Consider the following 23,099-nt stretch of genomic DNA (forward strand, 5'->3'; position numbering starts at 1 on the left):
GTTGGTTCATGTGTACGAGCAATAATATGTATAATGTCGACGCATATTAAATTGGACTGAAGTGCGTGTCTGTAGGTAGTGTATAGTCTGAAATTTCCTCTGACAATTTGCAAACAATCTTTTCAATTGTAGAGTCAATTTTTTAACTGTGCCTCCAAAAGCTGCCTCCACTGAATTCTTGAAATAATTGGTGATTGTGCATTAGTATTGGCAAACTGATAGCACAATGCACTTTATTTTTTTTACACATACTGCGCTAAATGGTAAAGGATTCAATTTTGTACACACTAGGCAGCGTATAAGGGTTATAACCCTAGGGAATCAAAGCCAAGTTTGTGGTTCTGAGACTTCAAATAGAATGAATATGCTTAGTAGAATTGTAGCTTGTGATGGTAGTTAATAACAGCTTTATTATTCAAGTTAAATGATCAATTGTCCATTACTGTAAATAATCACTTGTATTGACTTTTCATACCCATGTAATCAGCCATTTTCACCCTGTGGCTCTTTTTGTAGCCGCCTCGAGAAAGGTGGTGGAGAATTTTACATGGAGGTAGGTAATGGAAAGCAGCACATCCAAGTATTATACTAATGATTTACCATGCTGTCGTGAAGTGGTGCTGGTGGGTGCAGGCCTGTGATTTTTCTACAAGGTCCTAACTTTGTGTGTTATTGGGGATAGTATTGAGGAGAAAGCAATGCTTACTTGGAAGAGGTGGAATTGCCAGGCATCACCCCAGGCTGCACTTGTGTATCTTCTAGTGGCCAGCTAAGTGGCAAAGACTAAAAATGCAAAGGCAGGATGAAAGGAAAAATGTTAATGCTTGTATGTACATTATGTTCTCATTCGTGTTTCAGTTTACACTTAGAAGTGCTTTAAGATCATAATAAACAGGTGCTTTTTAGGGTAAACCCGACAAACAGTTAGATCCATGAATTCATTCAGTTCAAAAACTTGAATCCTTTGCCGTTTATCCTCATACAGCAATTTGGCCCATTGTATTTGTTCCAGCTCTTTGAAAGAGCTATCCAGTTAATCCCACTCCTTTTTCCCCATTACCCTGCAATATTTTCCTTTTCAAGTAAATATCCCTGTTGAAAGTTTCAGGCAGTGCATTCCAAATCATAACTCACTCGGGGGGAAAAAAAATCTAATTTTCTCCCCCAAGTTCTTATGCCAAATATCTTAAATTTGTGTCCTTTAGTTACCCACTTTCCTGCCAGTGGAAGCATTTTCTCCCTATCTATCCTATCAAGGGCCTTCATAATTTTTTGAATCTCCCTTTCGCCTCTGTTCTTAGGAGAATGTTCCCAGCTATTCTTGTCTCCCCACATAGCTGAAGTCCTTCATCTCTGGTACCGTTCTAGTAAATCTCTTTGACATCCTTCCTGAAGTATGCTGCCCAGAATTGGACACAGTACTCCACCTGAGGTCAAACCAGTAATTTTATGAAGGTTTGACAAAACTGCTTTGCTTTTCTATTGTATTTATAAAGCCAAGGATGCAGATTTTTTTAAACAGCCTTATCAACTTGTCCTTCTATCTTCAAAGGTTTGTTCCTGCGCTCCTTTAAAATAGTTTTTACTTTCTTGATGCAAACATTTTTGTAGCTAAACATTTGATATGTTTGTTCAGATTCAGTATAATTTTTAGTAACCTGTGTAATTTGTAACTGTGTTCCACAGTTTTAAGCTTATCTATGTCTTTAGGCGGCCTGTGAGTTTTGGGGATGAAAATTCATCCTTGCCTGTTTAGTATTGAAAAATTTGGATGAGAGTGAATCTTCAGTAGAGCTATTCTATTGAAAGGTCTTTGTTTTGAAGTCTGAAAAGTAAAACATGAAGTGATAAACATTTTCTCAAACTGTTCTCAAAAGGTTGAATGTGTATCATCTAGATTTACGGTAATGTACGCAATTGCATGGTGCAGAGTAGGTTAAGTTGCAAATGGCTGCCTTCACCTACATAGTTCAAGTAATGTGGGCCTGCTCAATTAACTTTTTCAATTTGTCAGTAAAGGTGGATATTAAATGCTGGGTGACATCAAGGAAGATGCAAAGGAATGTGATACTGCATGAAGGCAAGATTGAGCACCAAAAGTTTATGGATGTGTTGCAGAGCAGATTAAAAAGGAGTTAGTACAACCTTATTGAGGGACCTTGAGGAACAAAAGTGGTGTAGCTTTCAGAGCAAGTGATTTGAAAGGTTAATTCAAAAGATTTACAATAAACCTATGAATTATTGGATGGTTGGCTGCATTTAGGAAAAAAAATAGATGATGCAAATCCGGTTTGGTTAAATGATTTACGTGAACAGTAAATATAATGAACAATAAACAGAGTTTATTTTTGGTAGTTTATAATGCATCCTGACTGGAATCAGAAAAATAGAAAGGTAATTACTGTCCATTGTATTGGAAAATGGGATTTTAATGTTCAATAGGTTCCATCTTAAAGATGTAAAAATGTCCGTATTTTCTGTTTAACTTCTGGAAAATAACATTTCTAAAGTATAAAAATACATTAAACATTTTTGAATCCTGAAGAGTTAAATTATAAAGTTTTTAAAATGTCAGTGAAACCCTGTGTGGTGTAAATATTTGATTGAAGTGAAACATAAACACTTTTACATTTCTCAAAGAATAAAGCCAAGAATCATAATTACTGCTGAGCTGCGGATCTTGCCAATAAAAACACTGTTCAGGGAAAATAGATGTTTTTGTACTGCTTGCTATCAACTGTGTAAGGATTAACATTAACATATTGTCCATTTAGACACCTTAACTTCTGCTTTCAATTCACTGCACATGATACTATATAATTGATATGTAAAATGTTTTAAGATTGCCTTTCAGTATATCTGTAGAAGCTGTGAAAGATACTCGTGTAATGATGTTAAAGAGGATAGCACTGTGACTCAGCTTTTCATCCTGCACCAATATCCCTGATTTAAGGTTTTATCCCAGGGAGACTGGAGTTACCCTTTCTTGGGAAAGGTCTCTTTATTAGAGTAGTAGATGACATGAGGCATCAGTAAAATGATTGAGCCTTTCAGAAAATGACTGTCTAGCCCAATCTGACAGACATCAGCATCTGCTGAAGAGCATACATGACAAACTTTTGTTTTGACCCAAAACAAATGTGTAAGGAGCATGGATTTAGAAACAATAGGCCATACATCACAAGTCTACTGGAATTCAGTGAGGTGTAACTGAAGTGGTAGGTAACAGCTACCTGATCCATTGGATATTATTTACATTTTAAGAGTTATTGATGAAGTTACATAGGTTGGAGATGTGTGAACAAGCTTAAAAATCATGCAATTAATTGCAAATTTCCTAGTTAAATTGAAAACTAGCTTGGTAATAGGGATCAGGTAATGAATGGAAAAACAAGTGACCTGGATACCAACTAGCAATCTGCTCTGTGTCCCTCCTGCTCTCACAAATAATGTGGAGGAGTGTTCAGTTTGTGACATTAGGTTATACAGCCAGCTAACAAGTCTGAATTAGAAATTATTGTAACCATAGTTTTATCTATATGTGAATGTAGGTGAATGGATTTATAGGAGTTATTCAGAGCAGTCCTTGTTTTTCTTCGAATCTGAAAAATTTGCCTGAACTTGCCTAATCCAAAAACTGTGACATCTGCATCCATCACGTCAGAAATTACAATCTATCTAATGAAGGAGCTGGAATTGAATAGATTTAAGGGTGTGTTGCAGAAGACTACAATGAAAGCTTTGCATGCTATGTTTAAACCATTCAGATTTATGTCAGTGATGGCTTAAGAATCTTCAGTTATATAAACAAACCAGCGTGATTTTCCAGTCTGAATAAGCTTTGTTTTCTATCCAGCTTTGTAGAGAAATTAGGGGTATTTAATTTCTGTTTGACAGTGAGCAGGCTGGAGCAAGGGTAAATGATGACTGGTTTCAAAATACATTTTGACAACTGATGACTTGAGTTGCAATCTCATTATCCAAATTAATATTTTATTAATTACTTGTCTAGTTCTTTCATGATGGTGCATACTTAGCACAAAGGAAGATAGTTGTGGTTGTTGCAATCCAATTATCTCAGCCCCAGGGCATCATTGCAGGAGTTCCTCAGAGTAGTGTCCTAGACACAGCCGCCTTCAGCTGCTTCAACAATGGCCTTCCTGCCATCATAAGATCAGAAGTGGGGGATGTTGCTGTTGATTGCACAGTGTTCAGTACCATATGTGACTCCTCAGATACTGAAGCAGTCCCTGTCCATATGCAGCAAGATCTGGGCAACATTGAGGCATGGGCTGATAAATAACAAGTAATATTTGTGCTGCAAGTGCCAGGCAATGACCATCTCCAATAGGAGAGAGTCTCCCCATGACATTCACTGGCATCACCCTTGCTGAATCCTACACCATCAACAACATTGACCAAAAAGTAACTGAACCAGCTATATAAATACTGTGACTACAAGAACAGGTCAGAGGCTGGGAATTTTGCAGTGAGTAACTCAGCTCCTGACTCCCCAAAGCCTGTCCACCATCTACAAGGCACGTCAGGAGTGTGATGAAATGCTCGCCATTTGCCTGGATCAGTGCAGCTACACAACGCTGAAGGAGCTTGACACCATCCAGGATGCTTCTTTGGCACTCCAACTATCACCTTAAACATTCGCTCCCTCCACTACCAGCACACAGCAGCACTACCACCATCCACAAGACGCACTACAACTCACCAAGGCTCCTTTGACAGCATCTTCCAAACACATGATCTTTACCACCTAGAGGAACAAGGGCAGCAGATGCTTGGCAACACCACAAACTGCAAGTTTCCATCCAGATCACACATCGTCCTGGCTTAGAAATACATTGCAGTTCCTTCAGTGTTTCTGGGTCAAAATTCAAAAACTGCTTTCATAACAGCATTGTGGGTCTAGCTATGCCACAGGTTTGCAGCAGTTCAAGACCACTGCCTTTAAAGTGGCAATTAAAGGAGGGCTATAAATGCTGGCTTTGCCAGTCACGCTCACCTGAATAAATAATCAAGAAAAATTTAATGGTTTAATTGTTCCTCATGTATTCAATTTCTATGTGCATTTGGCTGTCCCAGAAAGGAAAATCACCTGGAACAGACTCATTTTTCTTTGGATATTTGTGCAGTTTATGAAGAAATTTATGGTAGTTTTTTTTTAAGAATATATATTTTTTTCCTTTTAATCCTCCATGGGATGGGGGCATCACTAACAAGGCCAGCATTTGTTGCCCATCCCTAATTGAACTGAGTGCCTTGCGAGGTCATTTCAGAGGGCAGTTAAGAGCCAACCAGTGTATGGGTATGGAGTCACATGTAGGCCAGACCAGGTAAGTCACTGTTGTCTCCTGCCAATCACTTTAAATGCCCTCTAGTTCTCGACCCTTCTGCCAATGGGAAAGATTCTCTCTCTCTATTCTGTCCAGACCCCTCATGATTTTGAACACTTCTCTAATCAATCCACGTAACTCCAACTTTCCAACCGTTGCCTCTTGATGTTCAATGGCACACCTAAAACAGAGAAAACCTTTATGAAAAGATGTGTAGATGGAAGCAGGTAGTTACTAAGGGACATAAACAGCCTTTAGTGAGTGGGCAAAACTATGGCAGGAAATAATTCATTCTGGGAAATGTGAAGCCCACTCTGGATCCAGGAAAGACAAATCAGTATGTTTTCTTAATGGGAGATTAGAAGCTGTGAAGGAGCAAAGAGAATTTGGTGTCAATGTGCACAGATCACTGAAAGCTTGTGTAATGGTACAAAATGTAATTAAAAAGGCTCAGTAAAATGTTGGTTGTTTGGGTGCAGAAGTGAGGAAATTTTAAGTTCCGCAGAGCCTCCCTTGGTTGACCCATTCTGGAGCATTGCCTTGAGTTTTGGGCACTGAACCTTAGGAAAGATACATTGCCCTTTGAAGGGTCCAATGTCACCAGCATGATATCAGCCGTTAAGTTATGAGGGCATGCCATATAAACTTCGCTTGTATTCCTTTGTGTTTAAACTGTTGAGCAGTGCTCTAATCAAAATGCTTTAAATGATAGAGAATTCAAAAGGGTAAATGCAGAGAGACCTTCTTCTAAAGGAAGAATCCAGAACAAGAGGGAAGAAACTTAATTAGATCTAGGTCATTTAGGAGTGAAATCAGGACATACCCATCATAGTGGAAATCTGGAAATCTCTTCCTTGAATCTAGATTAATTAAGGAAAGACAGCAGGCATTTGTTCAAGGCACTTGATTGAGTTTTTTGATTAGGCTAATGCGGTTGAGGTGGCCTGGATGCACATTCAAAAGATGTTTGATTAAAAATTCCACACACTGGGCTTGCTAGCAAAGTTGAAGCCCACGGAATAAAAAGGACAGCGACCACATGGATATGAAGTTGGATGAATGACAGGAAACAGAAGTTATTAATGTTTTTTCCAGAATAGAGGAAGGTATGCAATGGGGTTTCCCAAGGGTTGGTACTAGGATCACTGCTTTTTTTGATCCATATTAATGAATTTATAGAAGACACAAAATTTCGGAGTATTGTGAACTGTGAGGAGGATAGTGATAGCCTTCAAGAGGATATAAACTGGTGGAATGGGCAGATACACGGAAGATGAAATTTAATATAGAGAAGTGTGATATATTTTAGTAGGAAGAATGAAGAGAGGCAGTACAAAATCAAGAGTACAATTCTGAAGGAGATACGGGAACAAAGATACTCGGTATATGTGCACAAATCATTGAAGGTGGCACAACAGGTTGAGATAGTTGTTATGGACAGAAGGGGGTTTAATTTAAACCGCCCTGATTTCTATCCTCACTACCCGTCCGTAAACAGAAAGACGTTTTAATTTTGGTTTCTCCCTTTATAAGCAGTGGCGTATTTCCCAATCCCTCAGTTTTGGTGTGATCCAGTTTTTATTAATAACCCCACAGCAAACTCGAGTTAGGGTAAACTCAGAGGATTAGTTTATTCGCACACACTCAAAAAAACATGGGAGGGGAGGTCACTCCGTAGCCCGCAGTGCATTCATGTAATAAATGAGGGATAGAGAAAGAAAGATTTACAGGACAAAGACCACAGAGCAAAGAATTATTGTTTCATGTGAGTCCAGAATCAAAGTTCAATGGGGTATTCCTTCACTGAGATCGGCAGGTTGAAAACCGATGCTAGATCATTCACTTTTCCAGTAGAGATGACTTCCATGATGAGACAGGCATTCAGAGATGAATTAGCCTTGTAAGCAATGTCATAGAAGTTCAGAAGTTCTATTAGATGGGGGCAAACATTCAAATCTGGACAGAGCCTTTTTTCCTGAGCTACTGCTTGCTAGATGGAAGATAGCAGGCTGAGCTTTTCAGCTCCACAAGGCAATATTATACGTTCCTCCAGCTAGGGGGTCATGTCACATGACTTCCATCTCTCCACTTTGGCTTTTACAAAGGGTGTATATTCCTTTGTCTGGGTTCCTGTGATTGTTAATGTTCCAAGCATTAAGAATTACAAAGGGAGGATTGCAGGGCTCTTTGTCCTAGCAGACTAGTATACTCCAGTGGTCAGGTCTAGCATATGAAATGTAGATGGCCTTTGTATAATTCCCATTGAATTTTGTTTCTGCAGCCCACAGGGTCGCTCGCGCCTCTTCAGAGATAACGAGGCGCAAATGTCTTTGATACTGTTAGATTAGCTCCTATTGTTTGAAGGTCACAGCCAGACATGGCTTCAGTCATTTGAAAATATGATTGTCCAGTTTTAAAATTTTAGGAAGTAGCCAGGAATATATATATTTCATAAAAATATAGAGTGAGGTCTTAGCTCTCTTACATTGTGTTTAAAAAGGCATATGGGATCCTGGGCTTTATAAATAGAGGCATAGAATACAAAAGCAACAATGTTATATGAACCTTTATAAAGCACTGGCTCAGCCTCAACTGGAATGTTGAATCCAATTCTGGGCACCACACTTTACAAAGGATTTGGAGGCTTTAGAGAGGGTGCAGAAAAGATTTACGAAAATGGTTCCAGGGATAAAGGACTTTAGTTATGTGGCTAGACTGGAGAAATTGTGGTTCTCCTTGGAAAAGAGATTGTTGAGGGGCGATTTGATAGATGTGTTCAAAATTGGGGTGCCTAGACAGAGTAGAGAGAAAAATCGTTCCTATTGGCAGGAGGGCCAAGAACCAGAGGACACAGGTTTAAGGTGATTGGCAAAAAAAAACAAAAGTGGCATGATTTTTATTTTTGCAGCCAATGGCTAGGATCTGCAATGCACTGCCTGAGAGGGGCAGTGGAGGCAGTGTCAATCGTGGCTTTAAAAGGGGAATTGGATAAGCACCTGGAGAGAATTTGTAGGGCTACGGGGAAAGGACAGGGCAGTGGGACTAGTTCAATTGCTCTTGCAAAGAGCTGACATGGACTCAATGGGCCAAATGATCTTTTTCTGTGTTGTAACCGTTCTATGATTCTATGAAAAGACTGTGAGTGCTGGATGAATTTAAACTTCAAGACTGAGATTGATAAGTTGTTGATAAGTAAGGGGTATCAAAAGTAGATAAATTGAGTTGAGATGCAGATCTGCCATGCAGTTAGATCATGGTTGAAGAGGCTCAAGGCTTTCTCTTTTTCCTATGTTCTGAACTTGCTGGTACTTAGTGTACAGTTTCCAGGACGCTGGTAGCAATAAGGAACAGGATCCTTAGCTGGTGGCCTCTATGCCCCATGTGCAATGAGGCATTTGTATCTTTTATTGCCACCATGGGTCAGATCAGCACAAAACGGGAATTAAAGCCAGGACCTTAGTTGAATGAAGCCTTATTGTTATAAATTTAAGTTGTTGTTTACTGACTCTATCAAAATCTGGGAAAAAAGTTCAGTATCAGTAATGATGACCACGAAGCTACTGAAATATCAAAAGCCCACTTTGTTCACTTTAGGGATGTGCTTTAGGGATGAAATCATTACCCAGTCCGGCCCATATCTAACTCCAGATCCACAGCAATGACGTTGACTTTTAACTACCCTCTGAAATGAATGAGCAAGTTGCTCAGTTATATTCAAGAAGGCAGTTCATCATTGCCTTTTTGAGGGTAATTAGGGATGGACAATGAATGCTAGCCGTGCAGCATTGAAAACATCTGGAAATTAATAAGAAAAACTGCTATGCACAGTTCCCCTGTTGGATTGCTGTCGTTATTCGGGCTATCTTTCATAATGTTTCTCCCTTTGTTTGTAGTGCAGTTCAACCATGGGGTGTTATCTAAGTGGTGCATTAATGGGATGCTGCATGAGGCAGTATATCAGCGGGATGCTTTACTTGGCTGTCTGCTCATAAAGATAGCTATCCTAGAGAGATTTATGATGTTAGCTGTGTATATTTGCTTAGATAAATATTTCATTACTTTGTTTTTAAAAAGTTTGGGATGGGAAGTATTTTATATTCTCATACTACCATTGTGAAGAAATCTCCTGTTGTGCATTGTCCTGTTGTGCGTCGTTAGAATACGATAGCCTGAATGTGTAGACATTGTCCTCAGCAGACCACCCATCTAATGTAGCATAATGAGCTATGTTAATCCATTTGTATCTTTGTCTTTTTTTTTGTTAGTAATTGTATGAATCATGGAAAATGTTTAGACACCAGCTATCGAGTTGCTTGCAGCTGCGGAATTGGGTCTTTTGAAAAATCCCATGACCTGATCAATACCCCCATTGTCCATCAGCCTGCAGGGCCCGAAGGCGTCTAGTTTCATGAACTTTTGCAACTGTCCGCCACCAAGTTACATCTATAATGTGCAAACAGATGGCCAAAGAAATGATGCAGCAGTTGCTTTGGCAGTAGACTATGGTACTTGAAACCATTTGTTTAGAGGGAATGACTGAGAAACTGCATATGGGCCTTGGCTATGTTTTTTTTAAAAATTCTACAAGCAGAGATCATCTGTGGACACAAGGTTGAGAATAGTTTGTTGAGTTTATTCACTGTATTGAGTGCAATTGTAAGCTAAAACCTCACTTGTGGAAGATTTCCTCCTTTAATCCAACTCACCCATACTGAATTTGTGTTTTTACAGATGGAGAAAGATGAGAACGTGAGTGAATCGTCACCTCACATTGCTAATATTGGGAAGCTCGTAGAGGTAGGTGGAGCAATTATCAAAATGTAAGTGGCACAGAAACATTCGTAGCCCCATCTGGAGTTTCACAATCATCAGATGGGCAGGTTTGAGTCTGACTAAGTATAAATCAGTTTACTGTGAAACAATGTGACATAAACGCTGTCTCACATGTGATCATGGATCTTTTGATCCTTGTAAATATTTTTCAGCTTAGGTTCAAGATGCCTCCACTCTGCCAAAGATGGTTTTCCCTGCAACGCAACACATACAATCATAACCCTTTCTATTCCTGAGAAATATATTTTTATTTTCATTACTTGTAGCACTCGAGATATTTTCAGAAATTTAGTTTACACATTTAGGCTGATCAGTTAAATGGGAATGTATGTCCATGAGGTGCACTTTTTATTGTATGTGCTCCTTGTTCTATCTCTTCATAATTATCTTTAATAATTAAACCTTCACCAGAACCTGTGCAACTGCTAAGAGCATCTCCACAGTATGCGATAGGCATCAAGTATTTGCAATAGCCTGAGAGAAAGGAATGTTACAGCATTATTGCAGAATGCCCAGCTGATTTCTGGGGATTGGGCAACTCCACGTAGACATTCGGGTTGTTCCAAAGTTATCATTCTTGCATTTCCATTGCATTTGATGGAACCACCCCACATAGCTTCCTGAAAGAAAAGGCATGGAGCTCTTCTAGGCCGAACATTTTATTGACAATTGGAATGTTTTTATTTTTAAGGGGTGCTGTGGCACATGTGCAATGCACTGTTGGGAAGTAAGTATTAGTGGTTTTCCGAGGTGAGAACTTATAATTCTGAAAATGGACTAGCTAAAGACAACCAATATCTACAAATGTCCAAGTAGCAGATTAGAGTCCACCATTGGCTAGTGTCTATATTGATTTGCTTTGGTCAGCTTAAGTAGGAAGCTACATTGGAGTGAACAAGTTAAACCAATTTTGGTTTATTTGTAGCCCGTTTTGAGCATTGATAGAAAGTTTGCAAGACCAGAAGGAAGCCATTTGGCTTGTTGAGCCCCTGTTGGCTATCTGTAAAAGCAATTTAGATAGCCCCACTCCCTCACTCTTTCCTGTAACCCTGTTTTTTTTTTCCCCTTCAGATGCTTATCCAATGCCCTTTTGAAAGCCCCGATTGAATCTGCCTCCTCCACCCTTTCGGGAGTGCATTTCAGATTGCAACCGCACATTATGTTTAAAAAAAAGGCATTTTCTTATATCTCCTTCAGTTCTTTTGCCAGTAACTTGAAATCTGTGTCCTCTGATATTTGACCCTTTCTCCTTATCCTTAGCAGTTATTTTCAAAATGTCACTTTTGATTAATCTATAACTTGAATACATTTTTAAAACTGTAAATACATTTGATTTGTAGATTTACATGGTTAGGTAACAACTGTCCTGAAGTGTTGTTTAAAGCTTCTACCAAATGTGATATCAAAATTTCAGTTGCAACAAAAATCAGCATTCCACTCATCCATCTGCCAGCACACGTTAAAAGCTGTAGTTTCAACTTTAGTGCTGACAGAACCACGATTTAATATACTGACAGAGCAAAACTTACTCAGCCGCAAAAGTTGTTTGGTAAATACTTCAGAGGCCCTATATCAAGACCACAATTAATAAAATGTTTTTTTTTCACTGGTTATACCGAAGGGAGGAATGTTTCCAGGAGATACAGAGGCCAGGGATCCTAGTTCATCAAAATAGCAAGATCACTGAAGCCTTGTGCTGCATAAGACTTGAATCCATTTCTAAACAAGTTAACAATATCAAGCCATCTGAACCTGTAGATTTGATGTGAGAATGTTTTGTAAAAGAATGTTTCAGTTGCATAACTATAGCTGTTGTCTTTGCATAAGGAGTATTGAAATGCAAGCATTAGTGGTGGGTCCACGTTCTCGTTGTTTTGCAGGTAGCTAAAACATTTCTCATAACCCATCTGTCATTTTGGCACTCTCTTCTTCAATTTGGCAGGCAATAATTATTTTTGCAAAAATTGAGCTATACTCAAAACAAGATTGCCTAATGTCTTTGTGTCATTTGGTGAGATGTCTAGCAACACCGAATCCATGCATAAAATTCTGGTTTATGTACTATAGCCATGGCAATATAATGAAGTCAAATTAATTTCTTATTTATGCCAAGAAGCAAGGTACTCTGGTGTCTTGGTTTTAATCCAGCTAAGCTAAGGCAGATGGCTCCAAAACTTTTCATCTGTTGGATCTGTTGAAGAAAACCTACCATTTCCAAGAATTGCATGTTTCAGAGCAGCTCGTTGTTTCTGATACATTGCAACAGAACAGTAAGCTGCAGGTTTAGGCTGATGATTTTTAACACAACTTCTGATCTGTGCTGGGCTGTTCGCAAAACAAGCAGTAGCTCATTGTCAGAAAGAAAGGATGCCGACATAACCTCAGCCTATTTGCAAGAGGCTTGGAGGCTAGTTAGCTGCCTAGTCAATGACGCAGAATGGATGGGGAGAAAAGGAGAGATGCTAGTTGATTATTGGAAGAAGCATGATTAATAGTTGACTGAGCCACCTTAAAAATAAATTTCTCCCCTGGGCTGAGTCACGTTTTTCTGCAGAGTTAAAGAATCCAGCTTGTAGCATTACAATTTTTTTGCTCTACCAGGAGAATAATTTTGTTTGCCTTCATGGAGTGCAGTCTGGGATGGAAGACGTCACTGTGGCTTGCCTGTGTTCTGTAGCTGTGCTATAAAATTTTCCACAGAATTCTGGCTCCTACACAAAACAGATATTTATTATTTTAAGAGCCAAAATTCTTTGGAAAGTTCAATAGCACAGCTACAGAAGGCAAGCTGCCTACAATTAAATTGACCCAACAAGAATGCTTTGCATGCACAGAGGGCCAATTGTGGCTCCTGGTGGTAAAAATAAGTCACAGCATGCCTGACTGAAAGTGGTACAAGCCAAGTGAAAACCTGTTCCATTATCATGATTCCTTTGGGAAGGTTGCAAATAAAAGTAGGTTGTGGTGCTCCTGGTACTATGTAGGCTTTGGAGTTTCAGGAAGCCTTTGAAAAGGTATCTCACAAAGTCTAATAAAACTAAAATTCAAGGGAATCACATTTAGAACATGGATTAGATTTTTTAAAAATAGAAGTAACAAAGGGATGGATAAAGGTTTCAGCTGCAGATGAGCTGAAGCAGGGCAGAATCAGGTTGGAATAGGCAGTTTTAGTGGTGGCACAGGTGTGGTCAAAAGTTCACCTTGAGGCCATGTTTGACACCAAGGTTGTGAATAGTCTGGTTCAACCTCAGGCAGTTGCCGACAAGAGGGATGGAATTGGTGGCTATGAAGTGAAGTTTGTGGCTGGAACTGAAAACTGGCTTTGGTCTTTCCAGTATTTGGAGGAAACTTCCGCTCATCCAATGCTAGATGTTGGATAAGCAGTCTGACAATATAGAGACAGTGGAGTGGTCGGGGGAGATGGTGGTGAGGTAGAGCTGGCTGTCGTCAGCATTCTGACTTTGTGTTTTCGGATGCTATTGCTGAGAGGCAGCATGTAGATTTGAAGTGGGAAGGAGCCAATGCTTAGATCCTTTCAGGAACACCAAAGATAATAGTGCGGGAGTGGGAAGAGAAGCCATTGTAAATGCTTCTACTGCTGTAATTTAGATAAGAATGGACCCAGGCGTGTATAGTCCCACCCATCAGGATGATGGTGGAGAAGCATTGGTGGAGGATGGTGTGGTCAACAAGGTGAAAGGCTGCAGAAAGTGTAAGGAGGGCTAGCCCAAAGTAGTAGAGCCAGAGAGGTGGATCTCCAATCACTACAAGTTTGCACCAGTTTCTTTATTCTTTTTCAATTAGTGAATTGTGAAAATTCAAAAATGGAGTCAAATCATCTTCACTTCCCTTCGTCACAAGTAATGAAATATCCTCCAATTACTCATCAATTAAAAAGTGCAGTACTTGAGGTATTTCCTTATTATCTCCCATTGTGTATGTAGGCCCTTCTGGAGCATGTATGTGCAGCAGAGAGGCTGGGTGTCTGGAGGATAATGACAGACGTGAAGGCCAACTGGTGTGTTCTGCTGAATGTCATTCACTGAATATCAGACAGACATCCTGACATGCGGGAAACACCAGACACTGGGTCATGATTCCAGACACGGTTTGTGCCTGACTCTAGAGTAGCCCCAATTGTGCTAAAACCTCAATGAAGACTTTGCTGCCTTTTTGATTTGAATTGATCCATTTTAACATTTCTCTTTCATAGGATATGGAAAACAAGATCAGAAGTACATTGAATGATATCTACTTTGGGAAAACAAAGGATATTGTGAACGGACTAAGGTAATGCATGACATTCTATTCCTGTTTAACTTTATGTAGAGGCGAGGCCAGTTTTAAGCAACAATGACTTTATATAGCAGTTTTGATATAGAAAAACTGTCCCTAGGTGCTTCAAAGGTGTAATCATAAAATGGATGTTGAGCCAAAGGAGATATTAGCACAGGTGACCAAAAGCTTGGTCTAGAGATAGATTTTAAGGAGAGTCTTAAAGAATGAGAGATTTAAGGAGGAAACTTCAGGATGCGGGCTGAGGTGGCTCAAAAAACAGACAGCATTGGTGGGGGAAAGGAAGGGCCCAAAGGAGCGCAGAATTGGCATTTGTGGGTTATAAAGGCGTTGGGGAAATTAGGATAGGGAAGGCCGTCGATGGATTTTAACATGAAAAATATATTTTTCAATTTGAGATGTTGGGAAACCAGGACATATAATGAAGATCACTAAGGACAGGTGACCAGCAAGTGGTATTTGATGTGGGACAGGTGGCAAAAGTACAGAGTTTTGTGATGGAGGCCAAAGACAATGACTTTTTTGTCTTCCCAATGTTCAACTGGAAGAAATTGTGGTTAATGTAAGACTGGCTGTTGGAAAAACAGCCTGACAACACAAGCAGTGGAGAGTTGAGAGAGGTAGTGCAGGAAGACAAGCCATTGCAGGAGATGTGGCAACTATAATTGTAGAGACAAATGGAACCATGTGAGGGCAGTCCCACAGGGCTAGACAATGAAGAAGCAGAGTTGGAGAGGTCAAGGGCTGCAGAGATGTCAAGAGATAATGTACAACAGACACCATCATGTATGTTCCAACTTAACATAAAAGCAGACTTTATGACTATTCCCAGTGTGGAACCTTGCCCACCAAGCACACTATTTAGGAATTTAGGCAAACAATGCCACCATTTTTCAAGCATTTAAAAGAATCAACAAATCATGGCCAATGCACTTCTGAACTTCTGATCAATGGTCTCAGCCAGCAAGGCTCCCCACCTGAGGGTGCACCATCGAAAAAATTATCCCAGGATCATCATCTTTCTGTATGTGGCTTTAAATTTCTAGCTAATTATGACAAACTTTTAATACCAATAATAGTTTGAATCTCCATAAATCATTAATAGTGCTTGCAGTGTACACTTTAAATTTAAAAGCTTCAGGATTAGTGAATTGATTTGCTTTGGGATTATACATAATCTGTAGTTAAAACATATATCTAGATGTTCAATGATGTCACAGGCTTCATGGTAAGGGTAATTCACTAATGACTATCTCCTTCATGAGTGAGTTGGTGAAGCAGTACTGAGAGGTGTAGATACTAGACCAGTTTCATTGTGCCGAGAAAGCTAGGAAAGAGCTATAGTGTTTTCTCTCAAATGGAGTGAGAGGAGAATCTATTATCAGAATGTGATTGTTACTTTTCCAAATTGAACCCCAATGTTCAGAAATCGGCTCCTATTGTTGTACATGCGAAGACATGCAGCTGCAACCAAGAGATTATGTTTGAACAAATGTGATTCATTGGGAACATACTTCAAAATAGACAGTGGTATTCACTAATTTCTTGAGTGTTTTTTTACTTCTGCCACTCCCTTTTCTTGGACCCACTACATTACTCCTTCTTTCAATTCCTGACCTGATGCTGCTTGGACCTACTTTATTTTCTTGCTGTACTTTGTCAGTGGAGAAAGCTGAATTTGTGGCCTAGACCAAGGCCCTTATGAACATGGAGCGGCTATAGCCTTGTGTGGGATCAGAGGGAATATTCCCTTGTTTATGATGCTGTCCATGGCATGGGCTTCTTAAAGTTGCAGCCCCTGGGTGATTTTTACATCGCCCTCAGTGGTTCTGAGGTTCCTGTTTGTGTAAGGCTTTGTTTATGGAATTTATTTAGGGGATGATGAAGAAGATAGCTACCATGGGTAATTTTTTTTCTGGAATTTCTATCCATGACATGGTGGTAGCCTTGTGATTCCAGTGAGATATTTGTGGAAACTGTCAGATGAAAAAAAAATCAGCGATTGAATAGTGCTATTCAAAATAATTAGACACACTTAGACAAAGTTCAATTCAAGAGCTTTACCTTCTCATTTTTGAGAATGAGTTATCCAAAAGTAAAATGTGATTTTGTTAAAATGGATTTACCGTATGAAAAGTAACAGCATTCTGGAAGTTTGTGTGTGGCTATCTTCACTTCTTGGTCTTATTAATTTTATTGTTCAATTTCTGGATTTCATCTCTCCTTTTCTCCTTGTTGTTCACGCAAAACTAAAAACTTTTTATAGATCAGTTGATGATTTACCAGACACCCAAAAGCTTAAGCAGTTACAGAGGGAACTGTCTCAAGTACTGACCCAGCGCCAGATCTTCATCCAGCCTGATAATTAAATGCCCAGGTATCTGCCTGTGAGGCTTACGATGTGATTAACCACAACTTAACTAGGCTGAGGTGATCAGCCTTTCTCCTTGCATGAACTTTTACTGGTAAATCTAACCCTTAACCCACCTCACCCAGAGCAACTGCTGCTTTCTACTGCGGAGTGAACACAACACTTGCAAAATATGGTGTGTAAAAATGCTTCAATAACTTTAGATCTTGATGTACATTAGTTGTATTGAACAATTATATGTAATGTATTATGGTACCAACAAAAACATTTATATGGACAAGTTCTAAGTTTTGAAGGATCTTCCATTTGAAACATGTTCATATTTTTAAACTAATGAATTCCATGAGGGACATTAATTTTCATGGACTGTTCTACCAATTTGTATAACTTTTTATTTGGGCTTTTGAAATGTGGATACTGTCAGCCTGACATTCTCAGCAAAATTGGTTTTCCTCTACTATTGCCCCTATTGGTAAATCCATTGCCCTGGATGCAGCAGAAATTTGTGTTTATAAAGGATGTTAATATAGTAAAGCATCCCAGTGTCCCTCACAGTTCAAAGTCAAATCCAAGCAGAAGAAAAATACTATAATTGAATCATATATAATAGAGGACTACAACAAGCTACAACACAGGACTACTTGCACGCCAAACAGTGGAAGCAGTGTGTGATAGACAGAGCTATCTGATTCCACATCCAACAGATCAGATGAAAGTTCTGTAGTCCTGCCACATCCATTCTTGAGTGGTGGACAATTCTAAACAACTAACAGGAAGAGCAGTCTTCACAAATAACCTCAACCTCAATGGTAGGGGAGGCCAACATGTTAATGCAAAAGTCAAAGCTGAAGCATTTGCGACCATCTTCAGCCAGAAGTGCCAAGTGAAATTATCTATCTCGGCCTCCTCCTGAGATCCCCAGCCCACGGATGCCAATCTTCAGCCAATTCAATTCAATCCATGTGATATCAAGAAATGGCTGAAGGTACTGGACACTGCAACGACTATGGGCCCTGACAACATCCTAGCAATAATACTGTAGACTTATGCTCCAGTACAAGCCACACCCCTAGCCAAGCTGTTCCAGTACAGCAACAACAAAAAATTAAAAAATACCTGGAAAAACTCAGCAGGTCTGGCAGCATCGGCGGAGAAGAGTACAGTTGACGTTTCGAGTCCTCATGACCCTTCAACAGTACAGTTCAACTACTCTTCTCCGCCGATGCTGCCAGACCTGCTGAGTTTTTCCAGGTATTTTTTATTTTTTGTTTTGGATTTCCAGCATCTGCAGTTTTTTGTTTTTATCCCAGTACAGCAACAACACTGGCATCTCCTGGCAATGTGAAAAATTGCCCAGGTATTTCCTGTCCACAAAAAAGCCAGGACAAATCCCATCCGGCCAATTACTACCCTATCAGCCTCCTCTTGATCATCAGCAAAGTAATGGAAGGTGATGTTGACAGTGCTGTGAAGAATCACTTACACAGGAATAAGGTGCTCACTGATGCTCAGTTTGGGTTCCACCAGGGCCACTCAGCTCCTGAACTCATTGCAGCATTGGCCCAAAAACAGATACAGGAGCTGAATTCAAGGGGACATAAGAGTGACAGCCCTTGATATCAAGGGAACATTTGACCAAGTGTGACATCAAGGAGCTCTGGCAAAATTGAAGTCAATGAAAATGGGCGGGGGGAACCCTCTACTGTTTGGAGTCATACCTAGCACAAAGGGCAACGGATAGTGGTTGTGGTTATTGGAGGCCAATCATCTCAGTCCCAGGACATCGCTGCAGGAATTCCTCTGGGTAGTGTCCTAGGCCCAACTATCTGTACCTTAATCAATGACCTTTCCTCCATAATAAGGTCAGAAGTGGGGATGTTCACTGATAATTCCACAATTTTCAGTGCCATTTGCAACTCCTCACACTGAAGCAATCTGTGTCCATTTGCAGCAGGACCTGGACAACATTCAAGCTTGGGCTGATAAGTGGCAAGATAACACTCCTGCCACTCAAGTGCCAGGCAATGACCATCTCCAACAAGAGAGAACCTAGTCATCTCCACTTGACATCCAATGGCGTTATCATCACTGAAACCCCCACTATCAACATCCCACTGGGGGTTACCATTGACCAGAAAGTGAACTGGACCAGCCACACACACTGTGGCTAGCAGAACAGGTCAGAAACTGGGAATTCTGAGATGACTGACTTACCTCCTGACTACCCAAAGCCTGTCCACCACCTACAAGACACAAGTCAGGAGTGTGATACAATACTCTCCACTTGTCTGAATGAGTGCAACTCCAACAACGCTCAAGCTCAACACCATCCAGGACAAAGCAGTCCACTTGATCGGCACCCTTGGCAATGCTTTTAAGAGAAAAGTGGAGGGGAAAGAAATAATTTGCTTTCTCCAACTGTGCCTGCCCTTCTAACCAGCAGCTGATACATTTAAAAATGTTTCAACTGAATGAAACATTTTTACCCAACAGTGAGGGGCAATCTCATGCTCCTCATTACTGTTCGGCTTTTAGTGCAATATCCCTCCCTGTTTGTGCAGTTCTGTGTACAAGTTGCATGAGAATTGGCATTGCCATTTGAGGGCACAGGTAACACGCATTATAGCAGGGCGGCTGAGAATGGGTATCCACCTTTGTGCCTTTGACTTGTATTTAGTAGAGAAGTGGGGTTACGTTTCACTATATATGGCTGCTAGGGGTTTTAAGTGAAATGAGTTTAGAAAATTTTGATTCATGATTGAATTATTGAGTCTCCAGCATATTGTATTCATTCTGAAACTGCTATATAATTCCTTCATAAGGAATGCAGGAAATGCTGTTCACAATTTGCAAAAAAGAAATGTTACGTTAAGAGATAAGTAAGGTTACAATGCGAGGTAAAAGCCCTTTCTATATGTAACAGAAGAATGACCTTGAATAGTTGCTTGCTGTTGCATGGCAAAAGTGAAAAGGCTGTTTGTTGGAATCAATGTTACCAAATAGATGAGTCAGATTGAAAAAGATGAAATCTTTACACGTGAGCTTTATCAGTTTGGGAGTTCCCAGCATGGTTTGTTGTGCATGTAGTGTAATTTGTGCACAAACTGTTTGGATTTGAAAGATACAGCATAATCAGTATGTGATTATCCTTCACAATTGGCAACTTTCAAGTTTTTGAAAACAGTTTTTTGTATTCCAGAGTAAATGATATTTGAGTGGCTGAGCCTCTCCCAGACCCTAAACTGATCATATTCCAAAAGCTGCCGCAATAAAAATGTTTTGACTTTTGAATACTTGCGCACATAAACCCATGCAATTGAAACCATTATACTGATGCATGTTACTGCTGCACATACACTGATCTAGTCAGCATCCAGTTATTCTCATGTTGGAATTCATACATTTGATCAATATACATCATAATCTTTAAACTCCCATCTGTTTGTGGGCCTTATGTTAACATTTACTCCAGTCTTCCATTTTTTTTGGTTTCCTTGTCTTAAGCTGCTGTAATCTTTGGTCTAAATGTGTCTAAGTTGTTGAAAGAACTGCAGTAGTTATGTTAATACCAGGTCATTCTTGTCAACTGCAGATGTGCACAGCTGGTGTGTTTAGTGTTCAGAATATAGGGTTTTTTTTTATATCACTTCTCTTGAGTCTCCTCTCGTGAAACAGGGAATTCCAGCCACTCTGGGTATGTGCTCAGTATTAACCTTTGAATGCCAAAGGGATACTATTAGATGCCAAGCTGAAGAGGAAATTCCCTAGCATGAGTCAAGGTTGCTGTACAATAGAACTTCTTAAAGGGATGATGATTGGAAAAGTACAAGGGAATCCTTTCCCCTCATTTGGAAAGAAGTATTGTTCTTCAAACTGTTAAACCTGTATTGCCTGTTAAACCTGTATTGCCTGGACCAATACTAACAAGAGTGTTCCAGAATGTGTTCCCATACTACACTTCGTCAAAGGCCCTTGGTTTACTAGGGACCTTCAATGAAAGCACAAGATCACTGATATTCAGGGGCTGTCACTTTGTTTGGGGTAGAGTTCTGTGACTGGAATTTGGCAGAACAAAACATCACAACGTAATGAAACAAACTTTTTAAAAGATGCAAATAATTAATTTGCCCATTTAAGGTTCATTTTTAAAATTAAAGCTGAAAGTTTAGTGAAAAGTTTAAATCTTGGAAATTTCAACATATCCACTGAAGAGGGAACTGGAAAGCAGGATGTATGATTACTGTCTGGTTTCAGATCAACAAATCCAAGTGTTTGGACTGATTCTGCAAAAACTGAGCAAATAGACTGAATAAGAAATTTGACCAAACTCTCTGTAAAGGGAGTAAGCTACCACTCTCACATCATGATGAAATCAATTAACTTTCCGATCAATTTTCTACAAAATCTCATGTTGCTCATTAACAGACCACATGGTACCTACAACTATTCTTCTGTGGGCGTACTGGACATCCCAGCCAGAGGTCGTTTTGTATTGCATGTTACGTGAGCAGACAGATGATGACCCAGTGGAATCTAATATAATTACTACAGCTGAGTTATTAATTCTAATTAATCAATTTTCATCTCTTATCTTAACCTTCCCTTTACGGTAAGTTCAGTCAAATTTCTTATTCAGACTATTTGCCTAGTTTTTGATTAATCAGTCCAAACTCTTAGATTTGTTGACCTGAATGTCCAAGAATTAAACTTTTCCCCTTTAATTTAACAAAGGACCTTATCTGGACAAATGAATGATTTATCTTCTAAAGTGATATTTTAAAAAAAACACACCAGCTCAGTTTCATGTGATACTTTAAGCATATACCATATGATGTTATGATGAACACAGTACAATGGGCCCATCCTACAATGTAAAGGTGGGATACTTATTCTGAAAGGGGAAGGAATGCATGCTTCAGGAATCTTCAGGACTTGCAGCAATGACAGTAATAGAGGTTTGAATTCAGGGTGAATGAAGAAGTTAAGCTGGTGGCTACAGTCAGCCTGTAGTTGCACCATGCATCTGTGGTGGTATCACCATTAATCACCCACATTGTTGTATCTTTAAAACCACCGAGTTATTCTGCAGATTTGATTTTCAGAGCAGACTATTGTGCAGTCTTTTGCCAAGCTAACTATTCCTTTGTTTCACAGGTCTGTGGCGTCACTTGCAGACAGAACAAGCCAGGAAGCTCTGCTAACTAATCTGGCTGAAGCTTTGAAGAAAAGACAGCAACCTTATTGATTCTTCGAGCTAACTGGCAAAAGCAAGGCACTGTCAGTTCTGGTTGCATTATTTTCTTATTTCTTTGGTTCAGTTTAATTTGTCCCATTAAAATTTGCCTAAACTACTCTACACGTTTAAAAGCCATTCTAACCCTGTCGAAATTGTATAAAATGCTGTTTTAGCTTGTAAACCTAGTTCATTCTACACACAGGCTTATTTCACAATCAAACACGAGGAACGTTTACTAAAAGGCATCTTTATACTTTCATTTTTATTGGTCACAATGGTTAAACACAACCCCAACCTGGCAATTTTTTTGTTCATGCACTGGTTACTTTTCTGTAAAGCAAGGAACTGAAATTGACCTGCAGACAACTATGGCAAAATGACTCACTACAGCAAAATGTTATACCAGTTGATAAATTTCCAAGGAACAAGGGTTGTATGTTCAGTATTGTACTATAGAAAAGATGTGATATAAACTGTCCTGAAATTTTACAAGCTCTAACATATTTGCCTTTAAGGTTCTCCCGTGTCAATATTTTGAGGAATGCAAAGGTTTTTTTTGTAAAGCTTAAAATTGAAATGTACATCTTGTACTTGAGCCTCCAAGCTAAAAAAATAAATAGAACTAGTAACTCGTAACAAGCAGCAGTTGTGTGTGAATTCTATTTCTTTTCAGAAATACATTTAACTAGCTTTTAAAAAAGAAACACATGAACTCGAATAGACTTTTCAACCCATTCAATGAGACCATACCTGGAGTATTGTGTACAGTTTTGGTCTCCTTACCTGCTCCATAGAAGGAGTGCAAAAGAGATTCACTAGACTGATCTCTGGGATGGCAGGATTGTCCTATGAGGAAAGATTGAGGAGACTAGGCCTTGTATTCTCGAGTTTAAAAGAATGATAGATGATTCATTGAAGCATACAAAATTCTTAAGGCTCAACAGGGTAAATGCAGGATGGATGTTTCCCCTGGTTGACGGTATAAAACCAGGGGAGACAGTCTCAGAATAAGGGG

General features: G+C 39.5%; 1 protein-coding gene across 2 annotated transcripts in view; it reads left to right on the top strand.

Moving 5' to 3' along the window:
• Positions 1–22,726, top strand: part of capzb (capping actin protein of muscle Z-line subunit beta) — a 102,719-nt gene extending 79,993 nt beyond the window's left edge. The window contains exons 7-10 of one of the 2 annotated variants that reach the window (XM_078558061.1): positions 10,080–10,145; positions 14,395–14,471; positions 16,744–16,854; positions 22,003–22,726. In XM_078558061.1, coding sequence (XP_078414187.1) covers positions 10,080–10,145; positions 14,395–14,471; positions 16,744–16,846 — 246 coding nt within the window. In that variant the 3' untranslated portion in view covers positions 16,847–16,854; positions 22,003–22,726. The remainder of the gene's footprint in view (positions 1–10,079; positions 10,146–14,394; positions 14,472–16,743; positions 16,855–22,002) is intronic. The other variant, XM_078558062.1, reaches the window with a different exon arrangement.
• The last annotated feature ends 373 nt before the right edge of the window (positions 22,727–23,099 follow it).

Source organism: Cetorhinus maximus, chromosome 15, assembly GCF_964194155.1.
Source record: "Cetorhinus maximus chromosome 15, sCetMax3.hap1.1, whole genome shotgun sequence".
In the NCBI taxonomy this organism is placed as follows: domain Eukaryota; kingdom Metazoa; phylum Chordata; class Chondrichthyes; order Lamniformes; family Cetorhinidae; genus Cetorhinus; species Cetorhinus maximus.